At 44.9% G+C, this 22,136-nt stretch overlaps 1 protein-coding gene across 3 annotated transcripts in view; it reads left to right on the top strand.

Moving 5' to 3' along the window:
* The first annotated feature begins 3,997 nt into the window (after positions 1-3,997).
* The window catches only part of RASGEF1B (RasGEF domain family member 1B), a 46,638-nt gene continuing 28,499 nt past the window's right edge, over positions 3,998-22,136 (top strand). The window contains exons 1-2 of one of the 3 annotated variants that reach the window (XM_061584776.1): positions 3,998-4,547; positions 21,602-21,784. In XM_061584776.1, coding sequence (XP_061440760.1) covers positions 21,608-21,784 — 177 coding nt within the window. In that variant the 5' untranslated portion in view covers positions 3,998-4,547; positions 21,602-21,607. Of the gene's footprint in view, positions 4,548-5,923; positions 5,944-21,601; positions 21,785-22,136 lie in introns of those variants that run through there. The other 2 variants (XM_061584775.1, XM_061584777.1) reach the window with 2 other exon arrangements.

Below are 22,136 nucleotides of genomic sequence, written 5' to 3' on the forward strand. Positions count from 1 at the left end.
TCATACTCTGGGTATAATTCACAACAGAATCCCAAGCTTTGGGGGGAGGGGGCGATTAGACTGGTTCTTGCCATCTCTTCTGTAACAACATATTTTCCTCCTGTATAAGGCATTCTATATTTCTCATCACAAAGGTGAATTAGATGGTGGATAGGTAGTCCCGTTCAGCTAGAGTGAATGCCATTAGTCACTACCATGATGAGTTGTTATGGATCATTAGGGTTGGCAAGCCAGCCAATAAACCTGGGCAAACATTGTCCAAATGCTGGTTTTGACCTTTAAAGCCCTTAATGGGTTGAGACCAGGGTTAGTCTGAATGCTCACATGAAGTGAAGTGAGGCAGGCGGCAACCAGAGACAGAGCCTTTGTGGTGGTGGTTCCCTAGTAGTGGAATACCCTCTGCAGAGAAGCTCACTTGGTGCATTCATCATCATCATTTTGGTGCTATGTGAAACCCTTTTTCTCCTCTCAGACTGATCTGAGATCTGAACAGTTCATCCCCTACTTCTCTGTTGAGTATTTTTAATCATGCTGTAAAAGGCAACATCCATAGCGTACACCTACAGTACATTTAAAGCACATGGCTTCCCTTAAAGAATCCTGGGAACTGTAGATGGTTAAGGGGGCTGGGAACTAAAGTTCTATGAGGGGTAAATTACAGTTCCCAGGATTCTTTGGGGGGAGTCATCTGCTTTAAGTGTGCTCTAAATCATGGTCACTGGAATTATTTTCCTGTGGCAAGCCAGTAGTGCGTGAATGTCAGTTTTATTTATTTTATTTATTTATTATTTGATTTATATCCCACCCTTCCTCCCAGCAGGAGCACAGGACAGCAAACAAAAACACTAAAAACACTTTAAAACATCATAAAAACAGACTTTAAAATACTTTAAAATTAAAACAAAATATCTTTTAAAATATTCCTTTTAAAAAAGCTTTCAAAATATCTTTAAAAAAAGATTAAAAACATATATTTGTTTTTTAAAAAAGAAGGTATAACAACATATTAAAAAGCAATTCCAACACAGATGCAGACTGAGATAAGGTCTCAACTTAAAAGGCTTGTTGAAAGAGGAAGGTCTTCAGTACGGCCCAAAAAGATTACAGAGATGGAGCCTGTCTAATATTTAAGGGTAGGGAATACCAAGGGTAGGTGCCGCCACACTAAAGGACCATTTCCTATGTTATGTGGAACAGACCTGCTGATAAGATGGTATCTGCAGGAGGACCTCACCTGCAGAGCGCAGTGATTGACTGGGTATAGAAGGGATAAGATGGTCTTTCAGGTAACCTGGTCCCAAGCTGTATAGGGTTTTGTACACCCAAACTAGAACCTTGAACTTGGCCTGGAAGCAAATGGGCAGCCAGTGCAATTATTTCAGCAGCAGGGTGACATGTTGGCGATACCCTGCCCCAGTGAGTAGTCTCACCACCACATTTTGCACCAGCTGCAGCTTCCAGACCAACCTCAAGGGCAGCCCCACGTAGAGCGCATTACAGTAATCCAGCCTGGAGGTTACCAGTGCATGGACAACAGTGGTCAGGCTATCCCTGTCCAGAAACAGCCTTAGCTGTCTTACCAGCCAAAGCTGGTGGAAGGCACTCCTAGCCACTGAGGTCACCTGGGCCTCTAGCAACAAGGATGGATCCAGGAGCACCCTCAGACTACGGACCTGACCTTTCAGAGGAACTACGACCCCATCCAAATGGTTTTCCTCAAATGCTAAAGATGCACCTCTTTGCCCTGACCTTCGACACTTGAGATGCATATTTTTAGGACCCACCATATACTTCTAATATTGTGATTCTAATATTGTTTTGAACTGTTTTTAATGTTGTGTTTTAAATTGTTGTGATCCACCCTGGGACTTTAGAGGGAAGGGCAGGTAATAAATCAAACTACTACTACTACTACTATTACTACAGTGCTGCTACTACTTCTACTACTACTACTACTAATAATAATAATAATAGGTACATAAGGACTCAAATGTCTGTTGTACATACATTATATGGGAAAGCATATCCATGGTATAGCGCATGCTTTGCACGTGGAAGGTCCCAGATTCAACCCCATGGTGTCTCCAGGTCAGGCTGAAAAAGACACCTGCCTGAAACCATGTAGAGCCTCTGCCAGTCTGCTTGAGGGGGCCCTAAGAACATAAGAAGAGCCCTGCTGGATCAGACCAAAGGCCCATCTAGTCCAGCATCCTGTTCTCACAGTGGCCAACCAGGTGTTTATGGGAAGCCTGCAAGTAGGACCTGAGTGCAACAGCACTCTCCCCACTTGCCCTGAGGTTTGTGGCCTTGGGCAAGTTATTAGCTCTCCTCTCTGCCTCAGTTTGCCATCTTTTAAATGGAAACAATAATCAGAAATGGAACCTGCAACACAATGTCACAGTGTGATGTGCTCCTATTCAGTACACCCCATTCTATTCTTTCCCTCACCTGTTCCACCCCTCCCTCCTTAGTCATTTATCATTCCACTGAACTCAGTGGGCCTTATTTCCGAAGAAACATGCATAGGATTGTAAAAACAACAGAAAGATACTTGAGCCATCCATGGGTCTGATACTTATGCTAATTGCAGAAGCAAATTAGTGAACCCTTACTGTGAAACAATGAGATCAACTTTTTAAAAAATTCATTATTAAAATATGACCTCCTCATCCCACCCCACCTCAAGGTGATAAAGTCCATTCCACCCCTTCCACTGCATGAATAAATATAGCACAGGTGAGTCCAACACACACATACCCCATCTCCAAAGAGCCAGGCGACCAGAGTCTTAGGAGTTTGCTTGTGCACATGTGTACATGTGTGTGTGTGTATATATATGGCCTATTTATTTATCATTTGATTTATATCCCTCTCTTCTTCCCAGTAGCAGCCCAGGGCAGCTTTTTTTGTGATCAGCACACTGGTACCAAGTACCAGCATCTCTTGGTGCTGGCAACCATTTGTGCTGGCACCCACAGCCCCTTTTTTCCCCCAAGGCATGGTCCCTGGCTATGGTCTGAAGGCATGAGGCCACCACCTTGCTGAAGCTTAGCAGGCCCAGGTCTGGCCAGGGCCTGGATCAAAGACTGTCTGGGAACCACATGTATGCCGCCTTGGGTTCTGTGATGAAAGAAAATGGAAATAGACCGTCTTCAAGTCGATTCTGACTTATGGCGACCCTGTGAATAGGGTTTTCATGGTAAATAGTATTCAGAGGGGTTTTTATCATTTTCCTTTGAGGGTGGGAGGCACCCAGTGAGCTTCATGGCTGTGTGGGATTCAAACCCTGGTCTCCCAGGTCGTAGTCCTAGGCTAGGTAAAACTGACCATGGGGGAGAAGGGGAGGGTGGGGGAGGTGGGGAGGGGAGGGAGGAGGGTGAAGGAGGGGATTGGAAGGGGATGGGGTGGGGAAGGGAGGGATGAAGGAAGGGGGAGAGAAGGGGCTGGAGGGTAGGGCAGGCTTGATCATTTGCATACTTATTGAGTTCAATGGGATTTACTCCCATACAATCTTGATTGAAAATGAAATGAACTGCTTTCAAGTCGATTCCAACTTATGGCAACCCTATGAATAGGGTTTTCATGGTAAGCAGTATTCAGAGGGGGTTTACCATTGCCCTTCTCTGAGGCTGAGAGGCAATGACTGGTCCAAGGTCACCCAGTGAGCTTCATGGCTGTGTGGGGATCCGAACCCTGGTCTCCCAGGTCGTAGTGCAGCACCTTAACCACTACATCAATGTAAGGAATAATAATAATGAGTACTGGCACGTATCGCACACGCTCCTTGCCCTCATCAAAATCTTTCTTGCTCCTGTTTATCTGCCCAGCTTGGGGCGGGGATTAGAGGTGAAGGAAACAAAGCGTAGCCCTGTAAGTAAACTGCGCTCCGCCAAAAACTCCGCTTCACTCGCTCTCCTTCCTCCTCCCCCGTCTCCATAGGTGGCGAGACCCGGCCCTCGGATTGGTGGGGGAATTCGCGGAGGGGAGGAGCCAAAGGACCTGGAAGAAGCGGGCGTGGGTACCCTACTAAGGCAGCCACCGCCGCCGAGCGACGGATCAGTTTAGCAACTGAGGAAGGGCGGGCTAGTTGTTCCGTCTGTGCTACTTGGCTGCTAGCTTTAGATTAATATTTATTATAGAACTATGATTTAAGCAAATAAAATAAATAAAGGAGGGAGTGTTGGAAGGTTTCACGGAGGTGCCTTGAACAAGCCACAGCCCCAGTGCGTGGTGCTGATTGGACTCTGGCGAGGAGAGCCGCGCGAAGAGGCTGGATCTTGTGCAGAGCCGCGCGTGGGTCGGCAGGTTTCTCCCTAGAGGGACGAGAAGGGGAGGGAGGGGATCCGAGTTCCCTTTCCTCTTCAAGCACCCGGGAGGTTGGTGTGGCGCTGGCCGGAAAGAGGAGTTTCTATCTCCAGTGGAAATTCCCGGCCAAGAGGCTGGTTGGCTTGGGACGATTTGCCCAAAGGTGGAAAAGGGGCGAACTTGTACCCTATCCAGCGATTCTGTTTCTTTGAGCCAGGTAAAAGACGCGCGTGTGTGTGAACGTAAGTTTCCGTGTCTGTTAGTATCCTCTGGTTGATGTAGTGTCTGAACGCTCTGATGACGCTGACCGTGTTCTGCATTTCGCCCGTTAAGTTCCATTGATTTCAACAGAGTTTCCTTTTCCAGTGTCTGGATTGCAGCCGCCTGAACTCGCCAGAAATTACCACCGTTGATTTCAACAGCCTTTTCTTTTTATGTTTTCCAAACTTGTGTAGAGCATCAGAGCTTGCATGCAGCAAATCACTTGCTGCGAAGTAGAGCCATAATAACACGTGATTTGCACTTTAGTGGCACACTAGGTTTAGTGACATGTAGGAATCCCACTCTTTGGAATTCGGTGTCGCTTGTTGCAAGGTGCAACGAGGGGAGACAGAGACTGGGAAATCGGCTCGGAAGAGGGCTTGATTCTCAAGCTATAGGCTCGCATACCCTGGTCACATAAACCAGAACTGTCGCTCTTGAAACCAGTTTGCCATTAAGGGTTGCCCTGAATCAGTGGTTCCCAGAATTTTTATTCCCACGAACCAGATGAAAACGGGGAAGGGTCTTGGGGGACCACTTACTGATTTTCCACTGGTTGTATCATTTGTCATGTGCTGTGCTAGGTGGTGTGATTTTTAATTATAATTTCATTGCTGCTTTTATTCCTTGAAATAAAGCAAGCAATGAAACACAGTCTTAGAAGTAAAAAAGCAATTGAAAATCGAAATGCATATTGAATTTGGACATGCTGCCTATTACCTGAATGAAGCTCAGGACCACAGTTTGAGAATCCCCTACTCTGGCAGGTTGCCTGGTTTACGTTTCTTTGCTTTTTTTTTTTAAGGGGGTCAGAAGTCATTTCTGCTCACTTAAATTCGTGATTGCCCCCTCCCGTTCATTTCCATGCATTGTAAAATGGATAGGAATGCATTTCTCCTCATTTAGGGCTGGCTTCCTAGGGCATATTATTTATTTATTTATTTATTAGTAAACAAACACTAGTCTGTTTCCAAAAGACTCCCCTTTCAGATTTGGCAATCAAGGGGATGTATGGGAGATAATTTACTGTGAGAGAGAAGAAGAGGGTCAGGGTTTCATTTCAAGGGGGCAGCCCTTGGAGCAGAACACTGAACAGCCTGAAAGGCGGATTGATGGGGTTTAAAACATCTTCTGGAATTGAGGTTGCTGTCAGCAGGGGAGAGTCATTGGGTAATTCCAGCTTGGTCTTCTTTATAAGTGATTTTGTAAACAGTAAACTGATTCCTTTTTCCTGAGTCAAGTAGACTGAAATGCATTTACTGTGCACTTTAAGCTGTTTACTTGGCAGTCAGCGATGAATGAGATTGGAGTTGACTTTTAACTGGTATGCTTTGTATTTCTAAATTTATGTAATCTGCCTTGGGACTTGCACTCCAGGTGAGAGGCAGACAACAAATAATTTATTATTATTATTGTTGTTGTTGTTGTTGTTGTTGTTATTGATATTGATATTGTTATTGTTATATTCCCTAGTGGTGGAGTGGTAAATTCTAAGTGCAGGTGCTTTTCATGAGATGCCCCATTTCCACACCCCTTCTGAGACTATACAACAAAAATGATTTTTTGATCAGTGCAGACATTCTGGCTTCAATGCCAATGCGGTGGCTTCAGGTTGGGCAGCCGCCATGATAAGACGTGCTCCAGCTTTCTCCTGTCTTTTCTTTTTGACCTAGTTTTACTACCGCCGACCTTTTGTTTTATTTTCTGCATTTTATCGCTCTTCGGCTGTCTTGCCAGAATATATTACAGCCTCCTACACTTCTTGGAGGTTTAACATTCTTTATTAAGATAAGACGCCGGAGTTTCTGCCAACTGTCTGTGTCCGAACTGCGCGCCTTTTGCCACGCCCGCCTTACCTTTTTCCAATAATTTGGGCAATTTGAATTCCCTTCCCCCACATGATCCCCATGCCATTCCTGCCTCACTCCCCGCCCCCCCCACTCCTGAGGTGATCCACTGACAACCTATAGCTTGCTCTCCCGACCTACCTCCTCTCCGCCCTCCTCCCCAGCCCCCCCTGCCCAACCTTGAAAGTTTTAATGCTCTGCTTAACCTTCTATCATGGTTAATATTATTATTATTATATTATTATTATTATTATTGTTGGCGAATTAATGGTCAGAGGATTTCCGAAGTCAGGGAGTATAAGTATTTGGGATAATGTTCCACTCTTCACTCTCCTGGACCCCCCACCTACGCTCCTCTGTACCCACGGCCAAGTTCTTGGCTAAAGCGCTACTCCGCTATTTCTTTTCTAAAGGCGGGCAATTCATACCTGCTGCCACCAGAGTCTTCTCCGCTAAAATTGCCCCCCAGCTCCTCTATGGAAGCCCAATTTGGATCGCGAATTTCTGCCCCAAAATTGAGGCTGTTCTTTCCAATTTCCTCCGCTCCATTTTTGGAGTGCCCCGTTGTGTCCCTAATGCAGTCTTAAGACTCGAGGCTGGGCTCTCCTCTTTAGAATGCCTTTCTTGGTCCCGAACATTGTGTTTCTGGTCCAAGATAGCATTCGCTGATCCTGCGCCGGGATATCTCAATGCCATGCAGATTGACCGCTTCAGCAGTTCCTGGGCCAAAGTGGTTCAGCACAAACTTTCTTCTCTTGGCCTCTACGGAGTTTTTAGCCACACTCGATTTTGGCACTGCCAAAATGACCATTAACAGGCGCCTAAAGGACATAGATCTTCAGTGTGACATAGCCAACGCCGCTAAAACCTGTTCCCCCCTCCACTCTGGATTGAGGTTCTTTTCCCCCGTTCCTGCCCCTTATCTTGAATTTTTAGATCTGCCGCGCTATAGGTTAGTTTTTACCAGGGCTAGATTTAACTGTTTAGCATCAGCCCTTCTTGAAGGTCGCATTCGGGGCATCCCACATGCTAATCGCCTTTGCCCCTGCCGACTTAATGAAATTGAATCTCTGTTTCATGTTCTTTTTATTTGTCCTCTTTACTCCACTGAACGCATCAAGTTCCGAAATCCCTTGATCATGAATTCTCTTGGAGGTACAACCTTGGACAAACTGAAGTTCCTTTTATCCGGCACAGATAAATCAATATCGCTTGGGGTTGCCAAATTTCTCCATGCGGCCCAATTTTTACGCAGTAAATACATTTCTAGTATTTCGTGTTGATTTTCTTGTGCTAGATGTATCTACTTGTTTATCCTTTTTTATCTTGCCTGTTTTAATTTTCTTATTTGTATAACGGGTCTATGACCGTACAATAAACTGTACAGATATACTGTACAATGCCAATGCAGTTTTTTCCACTCAAACCTTCCATTCCCTCTTTGCTTAACATCCAGCCTGATCAAGAGTTCAGGTGGCCTCAAAAGCTTGCTCTCTATTTTGTGACTGTTTTGGTTGCTCATAGTTAAAGGGACCTTGGAATTTTTCAGAATAAAAGTGGTCGTTTAACTTGCCAATCAACAGCCACAGACCTGAACTTACAAGATCTGAACAGGGTGGTTCATGACAGATGCTTTTGGAGGTCACTGATTCATAGGGTCGCCATAAGTCGCGATCGACTTGAATGCACATAACAACAAAAAACTCCTTAGCTATGCATGCTGATGTAACTTCCCTTCGTCCTCTGCTGAGCATATCTGGTAGGTTTCTTTCTGAAAATAGCTTATCTGGTAAATACTGCCCCAGGAGATGATGACATTGGCCCTAGCTATGTAATGAGTGGTGCTTCTCTGATCTACACCTGATCCCTAATCATATTCATTAGGATGTAAATTCCACTGAGTTAAAAATGTACAGTAAGGGTTGTAGCCTAAACCTTTTTAATCAGCTGCTCGGCTTTCAGGTTTGCTTGTTCTTGTTTAAAATCTTGAAATTGGGATTGACTGAATTCATGGTAGATAGGTCCGCTGATGGCCATTGGTCGTTATGGCTAAATAGAACCTTCATGTTCAGAGGCAGCTTCACCTTTTTGTTCAAGACTCTGAGGACAGTCAAGGAAGAGAGCTACTGACTTCATACTCTGATTGCATAGCTTCCCAAGGCATCCAAAGGGTTTCTGTTGGAAACGGGGTGTTGGATGTGATGGTCTGATTCAGGAGGGCTGCTCTTCAACAGGGGATGATAGTCTGCATCTGTTCTGGAGTTATTTTTAAAGATGTCTTCAAGATGTTTTATTTCTTTATTTAAAATATTTTTATCCCACCCTTCTACCCTACAGTAGGGCACTCAGGGCAGCTTACAATAAAATAACACACATACATAATAAAACCATACACAATAAAAACACAAAACATTACAGTAAATTAAAATACATAAAATACAATATGCATATATATATATACACAGACAGACATGTATATATATGCATAGATATATGGGGGAGTGATACTAAAATGACTCAAAAAATAAAAATTAAAAATAAAGAGCATAAAAGTGTCAGGCTCACCCTGTTTTTAATGCTTTATCATCTGTTTGCTGCCCTGGGTTCCCTGTGGGAGGAAGGGCGGGATATAAATTTCATTGATAGTGATAATGATAATAAATATGATAAATAGGCCAACAACAACTGAAGGGCCCTCCATTCCCAACAGATTGCCCCCTTTAATGGAATAATCAAAACTGGAAGCATTCTGCATATGGGTGGCCCTGGCAAAGAGAGAGAAGAATCGAGGAGAACTGAAACCTTATCGTTCAGAAATGAAACTACAGAGGCGGCAAGCTTTAGATTTATCTTGTCTGGCTGGGGGATTTCCTCCTCCATGGGCAGAGTGTGTAATAATTGCCTTCCACTCTCTTGTCTCTTAACGGGTTTGTTTTGGCTCACTTTGCCGAGGCTGGAGACACGGAAGCATCCTCCCACGGCGTGGCCTTCTGTTGCTATGTCCTCTAAATTTAGGACTGGACGAGATGCATAACAGAGAAAGCGAGTGGAGTTTAGAGGGAGGGAGGAGGGCTCCTGCCTTGTTTTGATCATAAGACAATGATTTGACAAGTAACACTCAGATGGGAACCAGTGACTCGGACCTTCCTTCCCAAACTTAGTGTGTAATGATTTGTATACGCTGGGGATGGGAACCTTGGGCCCAGGAGATAAATGTGGCCTTTCAAGCCTCTGTGTCTGGTCCTCCCCAGCCACATTCCTTCCCCTCACACCATGCCCCTCACTAGCCCTGCTTCACACTTTCTGTAGTGTTCTTGCCTGGCGTCAACATGTGTCCTTAAACTGTGGGAATACCTCTTGGGCTGTACACATTGAGAGTGCATTTTTGCACACACTCCAAAGAACCCTGGGAACTTTAGTTTGTAAAGGGTGCTATGAATTATAACTCTGTGAGGGGTAAACTACAGTTCTCAGGATTCTTGGGGACAATAGTATGCTTTCAATGTTTGTTGTGTGTGCAGAGGATAGAGTGTGGGGTATGAGTGTGTGTAGAAAGTAGCCTATTGTAAGCTTACTTTTGTTTTCCCACCCATTCTGACTGTGCCCACCATTCATAGGCATGTGGCCCCCCGAATGTGATGCAGTTGCATGATGAGAGAAGAAGAATGCTTTAAGGAGGGAGAAACTTTTAAGTACCCAAGAAAGCTGTTACGAATATGCTAAATGGTATATAGAAGTGGATTTTGCATGGTGATACTGAGACCTACCAGATTTGTCATCAATGTGGCTCCTGTGGTCAGGGTGATAACAAGAAGTGTGAAAAACACGGGCTTCAATTATAATGTATTGCTATTGGGAGGGAAATCTACTGAAGAAATGTGTTGTTTTTCCCTCCTGTGTCGGACCAGGGTGAACCTTTCATTTTACTTATTGTTGAGAAGGCTACCAACAGTATTCCCAAAGACGGGTTAGTATGTGCCTCTATACAAACTAGTTTCTAGAAAGATGTGGAAAAATAAGCTATTTAAACGGATCTAACAGGGGAAAGAGCATCCAGATTATTCATCAACCCACCCACGCTGTTTGAATCTTTACACCGAGTTAAGGTTGAATAACTTGGCTGAGAAGGTCTTGTTAATATCCAAGGTGTTTAGAGATTGGAACACCTTATCTCCCCCCACCCCCAATAATAGTAAGATCAAGTGTGGTGCAGTGGTGAAGACTGAGGAGATCTGGATTCAAATGCTGGATGGCCTGAGCCAGTGCTGTCTCTCAGCCTAATTTAACCTACCTCCAGGGCCGGATTTAAGTACAAGCTAAACAAGCTACAGTTTAGGGTCTCACATTACGAGGGGCCTTGCATTAGAAAGAAAGAAAGAAAGAAAGAACTTTTACAATACTGCCACCGGGAAACCGTAAGCATCATACAAAGTGAAGATAATTTTTGGTAGGTATTAAATATCATTGTTGCGGCTCACTTGCTGACAACAGTAAACAGTAAACAATTCTAGAGAACGTTGTACACATGCGGCCTTTTGGATTCATGCAGAAAACAGCCCGTGTGTTGGCACTGATGTCGACTGGGCTAACCCTATAAGTAATGCACATACTTGTTGAAGAGGGAAGGGCCTCATGTTATAGCTTAGGGCCACAACAAGTTTAAATCGGCCCTGCCTACCTCATAGGGCTGCAGTGAGGATAAAAAAGTTGGAGGAGAACTATGTAAGCAACCTTAAGCTCCGTATCTTGAATAAGTTGTAGGAACAAGGATGTGGCAGAGCACTGTTGAATATGTGTTTGGTTTGAACAAGTGGACTTGCTCCCAAGCATGTTTCTACGCAGATGGCTTTCAATTGGGCTGTGGTCTTGAAATCATTTTCTCTGGAGCAGTTGTGTTGTCTGTGTGGGCGTACCTGGTTCTGTTTACGGATGGTGCAAAACAGCCAGTCAGTGTGGTTCTTCTAGTAATACCTGTTGGAACAGTCTCTCTAGGGCTCTTACAGGACGGGGGCTGAAAATGAAAGGCAGCAAATGCTTTTATACTCTTAACAAAGTGTTATGGAATGGGATTGCCCAGAAGTGGAGGTGTACAAATCAGCTTAAAGTGGCCCAGTATATTTGGGCCTGATAGATCTGGGGATATAACACAGGTCAGCCATGGGTGTGCTGGATGATCTAGAGTAAGCCAGCTGTTGATCAGAGCTTGGTACCTTTTTAATTGTAAAATGAAAATGCTAGTGATAGCTGGTCCCACTTGGAGTCGAAAGGAATGCAGCCTGGCTATATCTACTCCCTGGCTCAGTCGTTCTGATAAGTAGTCCTGTGCTTTACAGTGCATTATGTACCTGTACTGGAATAATCTTGCTGGATCAGAACAAAAACCCATCTCAATTTAGCTTTTGTTTCCACAGTGGCCAGCCAGATGTCTATGGGAAGCCCACAAGCAGGACTTGAGCCCAATGGCCTCTCCTGCTTGTGAGCCCTGACAGCTGATATTCTGCTCCTTAGGTGGTATATAGCCATCATGATGAGTAGCCTTTGATAGCCTGTCCTCCATCAGTTTGTCTAATCCCCTTTTAAAGCTATCCAAGTTGGTGGTGATCGCTAAATCTTGTGGTTGTGAATTCTATAGTTGAACTATGCACTGTGTGAAGAAATGCCTTCTTCTGTCAGTCCTGAATCTCCCACTATTCCATTTAATTGGATGACTCTGGGTTCAAGTATTATGAGAGATGGGATATTCTCCTGGGTCACTTTCTCCAGATTCTGTAACTTACACTAGTGTTGCACTGGCCCTGATTTGGATTCAGTTTGTTGCAGGCTTGGCCAAAGTAAGGCATTATTTAAATCTCCTTTTTATCACTTTGAGATGTAAAACTTAATCTCAACAAGAAAGACATCTTGTTATATGTCAGCCTTTGCCAGCTGGTGCCCTCCAGCTATTTTGGGCTAGAGCTGTCTGGGCTGATGGGAATTCTAGTCCACAACTTCAGGAGGGCACCAGGTTGGCAAAGTCTGCTGTAAGTGGACTTGGCTGTGTGTATGTGTGTGTGTGTGTGTGTCTAGCCTGATGTAAAAATAGGCAGAGTGAAGCCAACTTCCTGAGACATATTTCAAGATAGCAGAGTGACTCAGATCTGCTCTGCTTGTTCTAAAGTGTTTTGTTTTCAAGTGCCCCCATGAAATGTGTGGGTGTGTATGCTTTAAGAATGTCTGGATAAGGAGGTTAAAAGTTAAGACTCTTATTCATCCTAAAAGCATCTTCCCATTCCCCTCCATAAATCTGTACGTGGAAATAAAGAGTCCTTTTCTTTCCCATCTGCTGTCTCTCTTCTGCGTCTTTAAAATATCCTAGTTAATCTGTTGACCTTGTAGGTGTGATTATTTGAAAGGCTGAGACTTTGATCCAAGGGTTTAGAGTCAGGTCCCACCTTCTGTTCAACAGGAGAATTGGCAGCAGCTAAAATAATCCAACAGCTGAAGGCTGGCAGTGTAACTAATTCTTCTTTCACCTCCTTTTGGCCCAGTCTTTCATTGGAAGAAATTAGCATCAGTGCAATCAGATGAGATTTCACCAGACAAGGAAGTCTTGAGTCTCTGCGTTTCTGCAAATCCTGAACCCTTTTCTTTGCAACTCATTCTGTGACTAATTCAAACATTTTAACATGTACGTGTCAAGCATCTTTGCTGGACCCCTGTACGATTTGTAAGCGTATGAACAACAACTAGGGGCAAATTTACATGTGTTGGCAAATGCAGGCACGCATATTAGTTGTGGGTCCTGAATAAATTCATTTCAAAAGACAAACTTGGATCACTTGGATTTGCATCACACTTTTTCCTGCTTCTGCGTTCCATTGATTAACAGAACCAAAAGCTGCTTCCGATAGGAGTTTATCTGAGGATGGGAGGGCAAACTGCAGCTCCTTGGTCTAATTTCATGAGGATTGCAAAGAAAGGAGAGGATGGGGGAAGGGGTGGCCACACCCACTTCCAGCTCTTTTCCGGAGCACCACCTTACATTTGTACTCAAACTTAACTGGGAACTGAACACCTGCTTATTGCTGTACATCCCCTATTCCAACAGAGCTAGGGTTGCCAGGTTCCTGGCCTGAGACTGATCCTGTATCTTTAGGAGAAGAGGAAGTCAGCCAAGTGGAGGCTGGGCCTGGCAACCAAGAGGTCTTTTGTATCTTTAAAAGTTGTGGAGGGGGAAGGAAGAATTCCACCTTGTGGTTTTTCCCATTACAGGATTTCAAGAACACCTGCACTTGGCTGACTTTCTCTTCTCCTAAAGATACAGGATCAGTCTCAGGCCATGAACCTGGCAACCCTAAACAGAGGAAGAGCCCAATACGTCAAGACCTCTAACCCTTCATTAAAAAGAGAGAGAGAAGTAAACACTAGCATTTATAAACATCACCAATGGACTGCAGCCCTCTACAGAAAATAGCTTCCCTTCATCTAATGCAAAGTAACAATGGTGAGCACATCTGAAAACGTTATCAGGCTAGCTTCAATCCAAACCAAATTTAGTCAATGCCCTTTTGGCAAAAGTGGCAGACTTTGAGATCCTTGTCCCCTGCAGCATTTAACATCTGCCTATCTGATCTGGTATGTGTTTACGATACACCTGACATGTGAAGCTGCCTTAGACAGATTTAGCCCATTGGTTCATCTAGCCCAGCGCAATCTTATTTGGAAGCTCACCAAAAGCCTCAGGCCTCTTTCTGAGCCATGCTCTCCGGCATCATTGAAATCAGAGACATGGGAGATTTGAACCTTGCCTGCCTGCAGAGCATGTGGCCTACCACTGAGCCAAGACGCCACCCTTGACATGTTCCCTAATGCAGCCTTTCCCAGCCTTGGGTCCCCAGATGTGTGGTTGGACTACAACTCCCCCCAGCCAGCATGGCCAATGGTCAGGGATGATGGGAATTGTTGTCCAACAACATCTGGGGACTCAAGGCTGGACGAGGCTACTCTATTACAGCCTTTCCCCATCTGGCATCTTCCAGACACCTGTGCTGGCTGGGGATGATGTGAGTTGTAATCCAAAACATTTGAAGGGTACCGGGTTGGGGAAGGCTGCTCTAATGCATGTTCACCATTTGGGTTCAAACACCTAAGTCTAAATCCAAGCATCAACCTTTGGATTAATTTGAACTGTGAGGGTCAAAAGTAGAATTTCTAGGCAGAAAAGCTGCATGGGCAACATGCTTTGTGTGCTGCCTTCCTAAAGCCACACTTCAACATGGACTGTTGTCTAAGAGTCCCTTTTCTGTCCTCCAGCTGGTTGGTCATAAATAATGATGTGGAAAAGCAGCTTTTTGCCTTGGACGATCTCCTGCTACATGGAGAAAGGGGCAGTGTTTTATTGCATGCTTCGGCTAGCCTAAGTCTATTGTGCATGCCTTTCAAATTAATTCATCCCATAAATCACCCTGCAACAGAATGGGCAACAGGCAGGACTCTTTCATGCTCTTTGGTGGAGTCATATGTCAGCACCTCTATAATGACTGCCCTGCTAGTCCATGCTATGCAAGCTGGCTGGATCTCAGGGTTCTGAGAAACACTCATCTTCTCTTAAAGCTCTACACATTTTTTTTTTCCTGGTTAAAGGAAGAGTGAGATAGGTGCATTTCAAGAAAGCTCAGTTGGTTTAAGTGCAGAAGGCCTCTGTGATGAAAACATGAAGGGAGCAAAAGAAGCGTTCCGAATAATATGAAAGTAAAACTGGTCTTTAAAAATCTGGTACTGCTTGTGGACAGCCATCCAATGCTGGACGAGTGCAATGCCCCTTTCTTCCTGTGAACCTCCCCAAATCTGCTCCAGAGGGTCCCCCAACTCCCTAGAGCAGATAAGGGGGGGCATGTGGAGGCTGCAGAGAGGAGGAAGGGGAAGTCCCATTGCACAACCAGAACTGGACATTAGCTAGTGCATTTTGTTTTTTTAATAATGAGCAAAAAAAAAGCGGCATTCTGTGATTTAAAACTATGAAAAATCTTGTTCTCTCTATTAATCCTTGTTGAAATCCTATGGAGCCCAGTACATTGAAGACTCCCCCCCTTTCTCTCCCCCGCATTTGTGTTAGATGAGGCCATTGATGGACAGGGTATATTTATCCTCTTCACGCTTTCATATCAGCACTGACATTTGGACGATGCAACCTGTGTGTCATTTGATGTCTAGGCCTGAGTGAGTGGTATGCTCCCAACTAATAACATTGTACCATCACCTCTCGCCTTGCACTCCAATGTACAGGCAGACATAGAAGCGATGCATTATTGAATTAAATTATGGGGCAGGCCAAGCTGCGTCAATGCCACTGCAGTAACTAGCCGCCTGCGGAAGATGAATGTGATGCTTCCATAATAGTAACTTTCAGGCATCCTGATCCAACAAAGAAGAGTTGGGCACAGAAAGCAGACTTGCGTATCGGTACTGCTTATATAGATGAGTACCTCTTGATGCCCACTTAGAAGCATAGCAAGCTGCCTTACACTGAGTCAGACCTGGATCATCTAGCTCAGTATTGTCTACACCAGATTTTCCCAACCTCTGGGCCCCCAGATGTTGCTGGACTACAGTTCTCATAATTCCTGATCATTGGCTACGCTGGCTGGGGCTGATGGGAGTTTCATTGAGGAACATCTGGGGACCCAAGCGGCTCTCCAGGATTTCAGACAGGCATCTCTCTGTCATACCTGGAGATGCCAAGGATTGAACTTGGGACCTTCTGCATTCAGAGCAGATGTGCAACCACTGAGCCATAGTCCTTCCCCACATGCACTGTGATGCCCCTTCCCCTTTCATCTGCATTTTGGTGTTCCTCTGGGCTCCATTAAAACAGCTGAATCCACCTTTTCATGAAGACGGGAAATCTTTATCCCATCTATACTGCTTCCATATTTAGATCAGGACTGCAGTTGTCTTTATACTAAATTTTGAGTCCTTTTGAAGGTAGTAATAGGATTCCTATACACTCCCACTTGTACAAATCCCTAATGCGTGCCGGCTCAGCGGACGCTCTCGTGTCAGTGAAAGCATTTACAAAACATTTCCCACTCTGAATTCAAGCATGTTTATCAGTGTCTTATGGTGATGTATTCTGAACTTTTTACATCCATAAATGTATTGGAATCTGCAGATCCCTTGTTTTTAAAAAACAAGGATGCTTCAGCCCTTATATATCTAAATTAGTTCTTTGGCTCCTGTCCGTAATTTCATATCCAAATTTTTTATATTGGTGATGTAAGAAAGAGACACTGTGGATGTTCTGTTGCCTCTAAAGTAACAGGATGAGGAGGTGATGTTGATGGGAAGCGTCTTTGGGGGGGGGAATTGGTGGATGTTTTTGTTTTTTGTTGGGTTTTTGCAAAATAACAAAGGAAAGAAATGATGGGAAGAAACAGCCCATCCATGATCATGAAGTGACCAAGTGCCATTCATCTTATTCCTCCACCACCGGTGATCAGTTCCGAACACAAAAGGCCTTTTTAACCCCTTCTTCTTTCCCAACTGTTCTTACGCTTCTGAAGCAGCATGGGGTATTCTCATACTGCCTAAGTTTCACCTGCTGGACTTCTGTCACCGCAGCTGTTTGCACTGGACTTCAGCAGAAACTTTTCTCCCCTTCTGCTAAGGCACGTGGACCACGCTTATTCTTCCCTTTCACTACCGCCCCGTTCCTGACTTCAGTGGTGCTGGGAGGCATCCAATCCCCCGTTGAACAGCTGCTTGGAGTAACGAATGTGACTTTTCAAATGCTGAGCCTGCTTGGCTTCCTTATTTTGATGCAAATCTCCTTTGGCATCTTGACAAAAGGGCTTAGGCAGGGGGCCTCATAGGTCAGGGGAGGCTCCCCCACTCAGTGCACCTTCCATCCTCCCTGTCGCTCCCGGAGTGGCATGTTTTTGCTTTCTCTCTTATTGTTTACTCTCTGGATCCTCCAAGTCTCCTGCGGGGTCTGAATGCCTTCATTGTCTTGACCTGCTGCCAGAAGCAAGCCAGCCTTTTGGCTCTCTGTGCGTGCAGTGCATTTTCTCGGATTTTTTGTTGTCCCCAGGAATCCAGCTAATAACTTAATAGCTTCTTGTCTCCCTCTGAAAAGTGCTTTGTTGGGAGTTGCAGAGCGCACAGATGGAGAGGGGAGCTACTTATCCACAGGCTGTCCTCTCACCCCTTTTTTTTGCCGAAATCAGGTGTCTTCCAGACTGGCACACACCAAGGCCTGCGTTTATTTTTTTTTTAATTTCAGAAAGGCGCTTTCTCTCCCCTCTTCTCCCCCACTCCCCCATCTCAAGAGGGTTTGGCACACAACAGAGGAAGAGAGAGAAGCAGCAGCACCTGCGCTTACAATGACGGCTTGAGAGGGGCATGAGCTTTTCTCGGGCACATGGGTGTGCAGTGTGCCAAGATTCTTTGCGCAGCGGCTGCCCTGCATGAATTAGTAGGGCAGTTTGGAGTTCCTCCCTGTCTGATTGCTCAGAGGAGTCTCAGCTGGTGGGAGAGAAGAATAAACATAAGAAGCTGCCTGAACGCAAGACAGGCCATTGGTCCATCGAGCTGCCTTCTGCTGATTGGCAATACCTCTCCAGGGTTTCAGGGAGGAGTTGCTTTGATTTGGATTCCTGCATTGAGCAGAGAGGGTTGGACTTGATGACCTTATAGGGCCTTTCCAACTCTACTATGATTCTATGAGTTGCTGGCCTCCTAGAAAGAACAGAAGCTGCTTTATACCGAGTCAAACCATCGGTCCATGTTGGCACTTGACTTGCAGCAGCTCTCCGGGGCTTCAGAGAGGAGTCTTTTCCTAGCCCTGACTGGAGATGCCAGGGATTGAACCCGGGGCCTTGTTACATGTGCTCTCCCACTGAGCTGCAGTCCTTTCCTTCATCAGATCTGGAGATTACAATTGTTTGGGTCTTGATAAATCAAGGGCAGGCAGCACAATTTGGGATGAATGTCACTGAGGGTTTTTACACGGCAGATTCTCCTGTTTTCAGTTTGAGGCTTTAGTCTGCTTCCAGAGAAGTCCTCGCTGCTACCTGTTTCATCCTTTGCATATGGGTAGGCTTTGTGGATGCACTTGCAGGGAGGCATGCCAACTTCCTGCTTGAAATATGGAGTGTGTGCTGGTACCTGGGATTTTAATGGGGGACGCTGAGCAGAGGACTCTTTGAGCACTACTTAATTCCTCTTCCCTGTGCATGCTGCCATGTCATGGATGGAATGTACTGGGACATGCAACTGGAACATAACAGAATATACCCATAGGGGGAAAGTGCCCTAAAAATCTATGGAGTCAACTGCAATTCCATTCAAGGTGTACAACAGAAGAGCAATGATTAAGTAGCACTTGGAACCACCAGTCTGGAAGCTTCCCTGCCCCCCCCCCATGACAAAACCCTGATGTGCAAACGCTAGACCAGGATAGTTGCTCAGGATGCTATCTGGACTGCACTAGCCAAAACAAAGCAGCTGGTGCAGATAAGTCACCCAGGAGGAGGTGTCAACATATATCTTGCTCTTCCTCATGCTGGCCACCTGGCTTAGCCCAGGATGCTTGAGAATGATGCCTCCCGGGAGGAAGAGGGCAGAGAGCTTGGAAGACGTGATAAGCCAAGGAGGTAGAACCTCAATAGTTGCAGAGGACTGGGGAACAGAAGGAAACCTTTTAGAATGCACTGTCAGGCTTTTGGTGCTTGCACTGGAGGCTGTTCACAATAAAAATCTTAAGGCATCATGGAACATTGTATCAATATACGCATAGCTACTATGGCTGGCCCCTGACATATTTCCGTCTGAGGAGGAGCAGAAAAGAGCACTCCCCTGCAAGTCAAAGTGTAAATAGTACCCAAGGCCAGCCAAATTATTTTGGTGTCAGAGGCAGAACATCTCCCATGCTTCTTCCCCCCCGGCCCACTGTGAAAATACAATAATATGAATTAAAAATAACCATTTGCTGCCCTGTCATGACACTCAAAACATCTGCCTGAAATAGCCAGGACATTCTGTCTAATGATAGGGCTGGTCCTGGCCACCACAACAGGAGCTAGTGCAGAGATGGAATTTGTCAGCTAAAAACCTTTGATTCAAGTTTTGTGGGCTGCAGGGTGGTGGGGGCACAAGCTGAGGGAGCTAAAATCCCCTTGTCACAGGTGGCAGAACTCATTCTAGCACCAACTCAGTAGGTAGCTCACTAGCAATTGGTTTTTCTTCACTCTACTCTTGTCTTTCTAGTGCCCGTTTATTTGTCACCTCGGCTAGAGGCTGTGGGATTCCCACTGCCTGCCTTGCTTGTGTTTTTTTAATCTTTAAACCCATTTCTGATCAGGTAGCCTGTCAAATAGTCCAACCTTTTCAGACCCAGAACCCTCCTTTAATCCAAACATGCATCTGGGGGATCCACTTCTTAATTTATTGTCATGTATTTGAATGCAGAGAATGCCACTCTAAGGCTTTGCTGGGGTGGAGTGCAGTTGGGGGAACCAAAATGCAGTTTGTTTTAGGGGTATATGGGAAAAAATGTGACAAGACCTTGTGACACATGTCTGTTCCGTATGGAGGTGAAAGTTAGATAGTGAAAAAAGCGGATAAGAGAAGAAAACTCGTTTTATGTGGTGTTGGAGGAGAGCTTTGCGCATACCATGGACCGCGAAAAAGACAAATAATTGGGTGTTAGTAAATTAACAAATTAATTTGGGGTTTAATAAATTAAACCAGAACTATCACTGGAAGCTGAAATGATGAAACTGAAGTTATCATACTTTGGACACATCATGAGAAGACATGATTTACTAGAAAAGACAATAATGCTGGGGAAAACAGAAAGGAGTAGAAAAAGAGGAAGGCCAAACAAGAGAAGGATTGATTCCATAAAGGAAGCCACAGACCTGCACTTACAAGATCTGAACAGGGTGGTTCACGACAGATGCTCTTGGAGGTTGTTGATTCATAGGGTTGCCATAAGTCGTAATTGACTTGAAGGCATATAACAACAACAAATGCCATACCAGGCTCCATTATGCTATTTGCTCTACTATGATGTATACCAAGAGCCAGTCCAGAAGCACACCAAGGGTTCATATACTATCAGCAATAAAGACTTCCGTTTTGCTGCATTCCTTGTTTGGTTTTGTAAACCGTTGAAATACTTGGTTAACCCCCACCAGTGACCCTGTGTGGAGTTCCATGAGCTTAGTTCCCTCAGTGGGATTTGGAATTCCAAAGTGAATAGTGTTGACACTGAAGTTTGTTTGTGCAGTTGGGCACCCCGGGCACAATATTCCTTGAATCTGGTGTATTCACAACAACTTTACATTGCAGCCCATGCAAATTCATGCACATCAAATGTATTTTTTTCAAAGGTGATTTTAATTAGTCCTTATTCAAGAGTTAAGATGAAGCGAAAGCATGAAAAAACATGTATTGGGAGGGGGGAGTCTTGGAGTAATTTATTTTATCTCTGCAAACATCTCTGTATAAAACATTATTATATCTCTGGCGTGAAAAGGTGGGTAGGATTCATGTATCAGTAATGGGAATGGAAGCTCATAATGCGGCCTGAGTCAGTGAGCGACTAGCAGAGGGTGTAATCCAAGATTCCCTGCCTGTGTAAACAAAAATGATTGATTTGGGATTACAGCTCCCAGTAACATCGCTGGAGAAAATGGATGATGTGGAATTTCTGAAGTTTGTGCAGTCATGACCCAGTCTTCATATTCCATGCAGAGGTTCTGTTCCATGTGTGGGGAATGTTTGCCCCTGCAGATGTTCTTGAACTCAACTCCCATCAGCCCAAGCAAGCATGACCAAGGGCCAGGGATGATGGGAGTTGTAGTACAGCAGCATCCGCAGGGCCAAAGGTTCCCCACATGTACTCTATTTATTTAAATCATGTGGCACCATGAAGACCCCCAGATTTCTTGTGGCACACATGTTCCCCAATAGATGCATCTACATACCTGCCTGAGTTCAACTACCAGCTCTTTGGCATTGCCATCCTGCACAGTTTAGAACATGTCTCTGTTGTCTAGTCTAGCCACACCTTCGCAGGTATAAAATGGGATTAATGAGTTATCACAAAGGATTCTTGTAGGGATTGAGGAGGACTAGGATCATAAACTACTTGACTCACCTAAATATTGTGTATAAACGTTTCTCCTTGCTCTGTGTTTCCTTAGGAAAACATGCCGCAGACTCCTCCCTTTGCAGCTATGTTTGACAGCAGTGGTTACAATCGAAACCTGTATCAATCGAAAGAGGACAGCTGTGGAGGACTCTATTACCATGACAACAACTTGCTGTCGGGATCCTTGGAAGCCCTCATCCAGCACTTGGTGCCCACTGTTGATTACTACCCTGATGTAAGTCTCCTCCATTTGCAAGTTAAGTTGGCCTGAACTACCATTCATCAGAAGAGGATGAAATGGGGGGGCGGGCAGTGGCCTACTCAGTAAGGTGTGTTGTGTGCGTTATGGAGAATGGGTTGTCCTATTGGGAAGGTGAGTAGTCTGCCAGCCACAGTCTTCAGTGGTTTTTCTTGTTGAACCAGAGTTCAGCCTCTCTCCATCAAATTGGGCCACAGAGTGTTTCCTGTATTTTTCCATTTGATAATTTATTTATTTTTAAAACTTATATACCGCCCGACTAGCAATAGCTCTCTGGGCGGTGAACATAGATACAATAAAATACAATATAATACAAAAACATCAGTCT

Source organism: Rhineura floridana, chromosome 9 (assembly GCF_030035675.1).
Source record: "Rhineura floridana isolate rRhiFlo1 chromosome 9, rRhiFlo1.hap2, whole genome shotgun sequence".
Classification (NCBI taxonomy): Eukaryota; Metazoa; Chordata; class Lepidosauria; order Squamata; family Rhineuridae; genus Rhineura; species Rhineura floridana.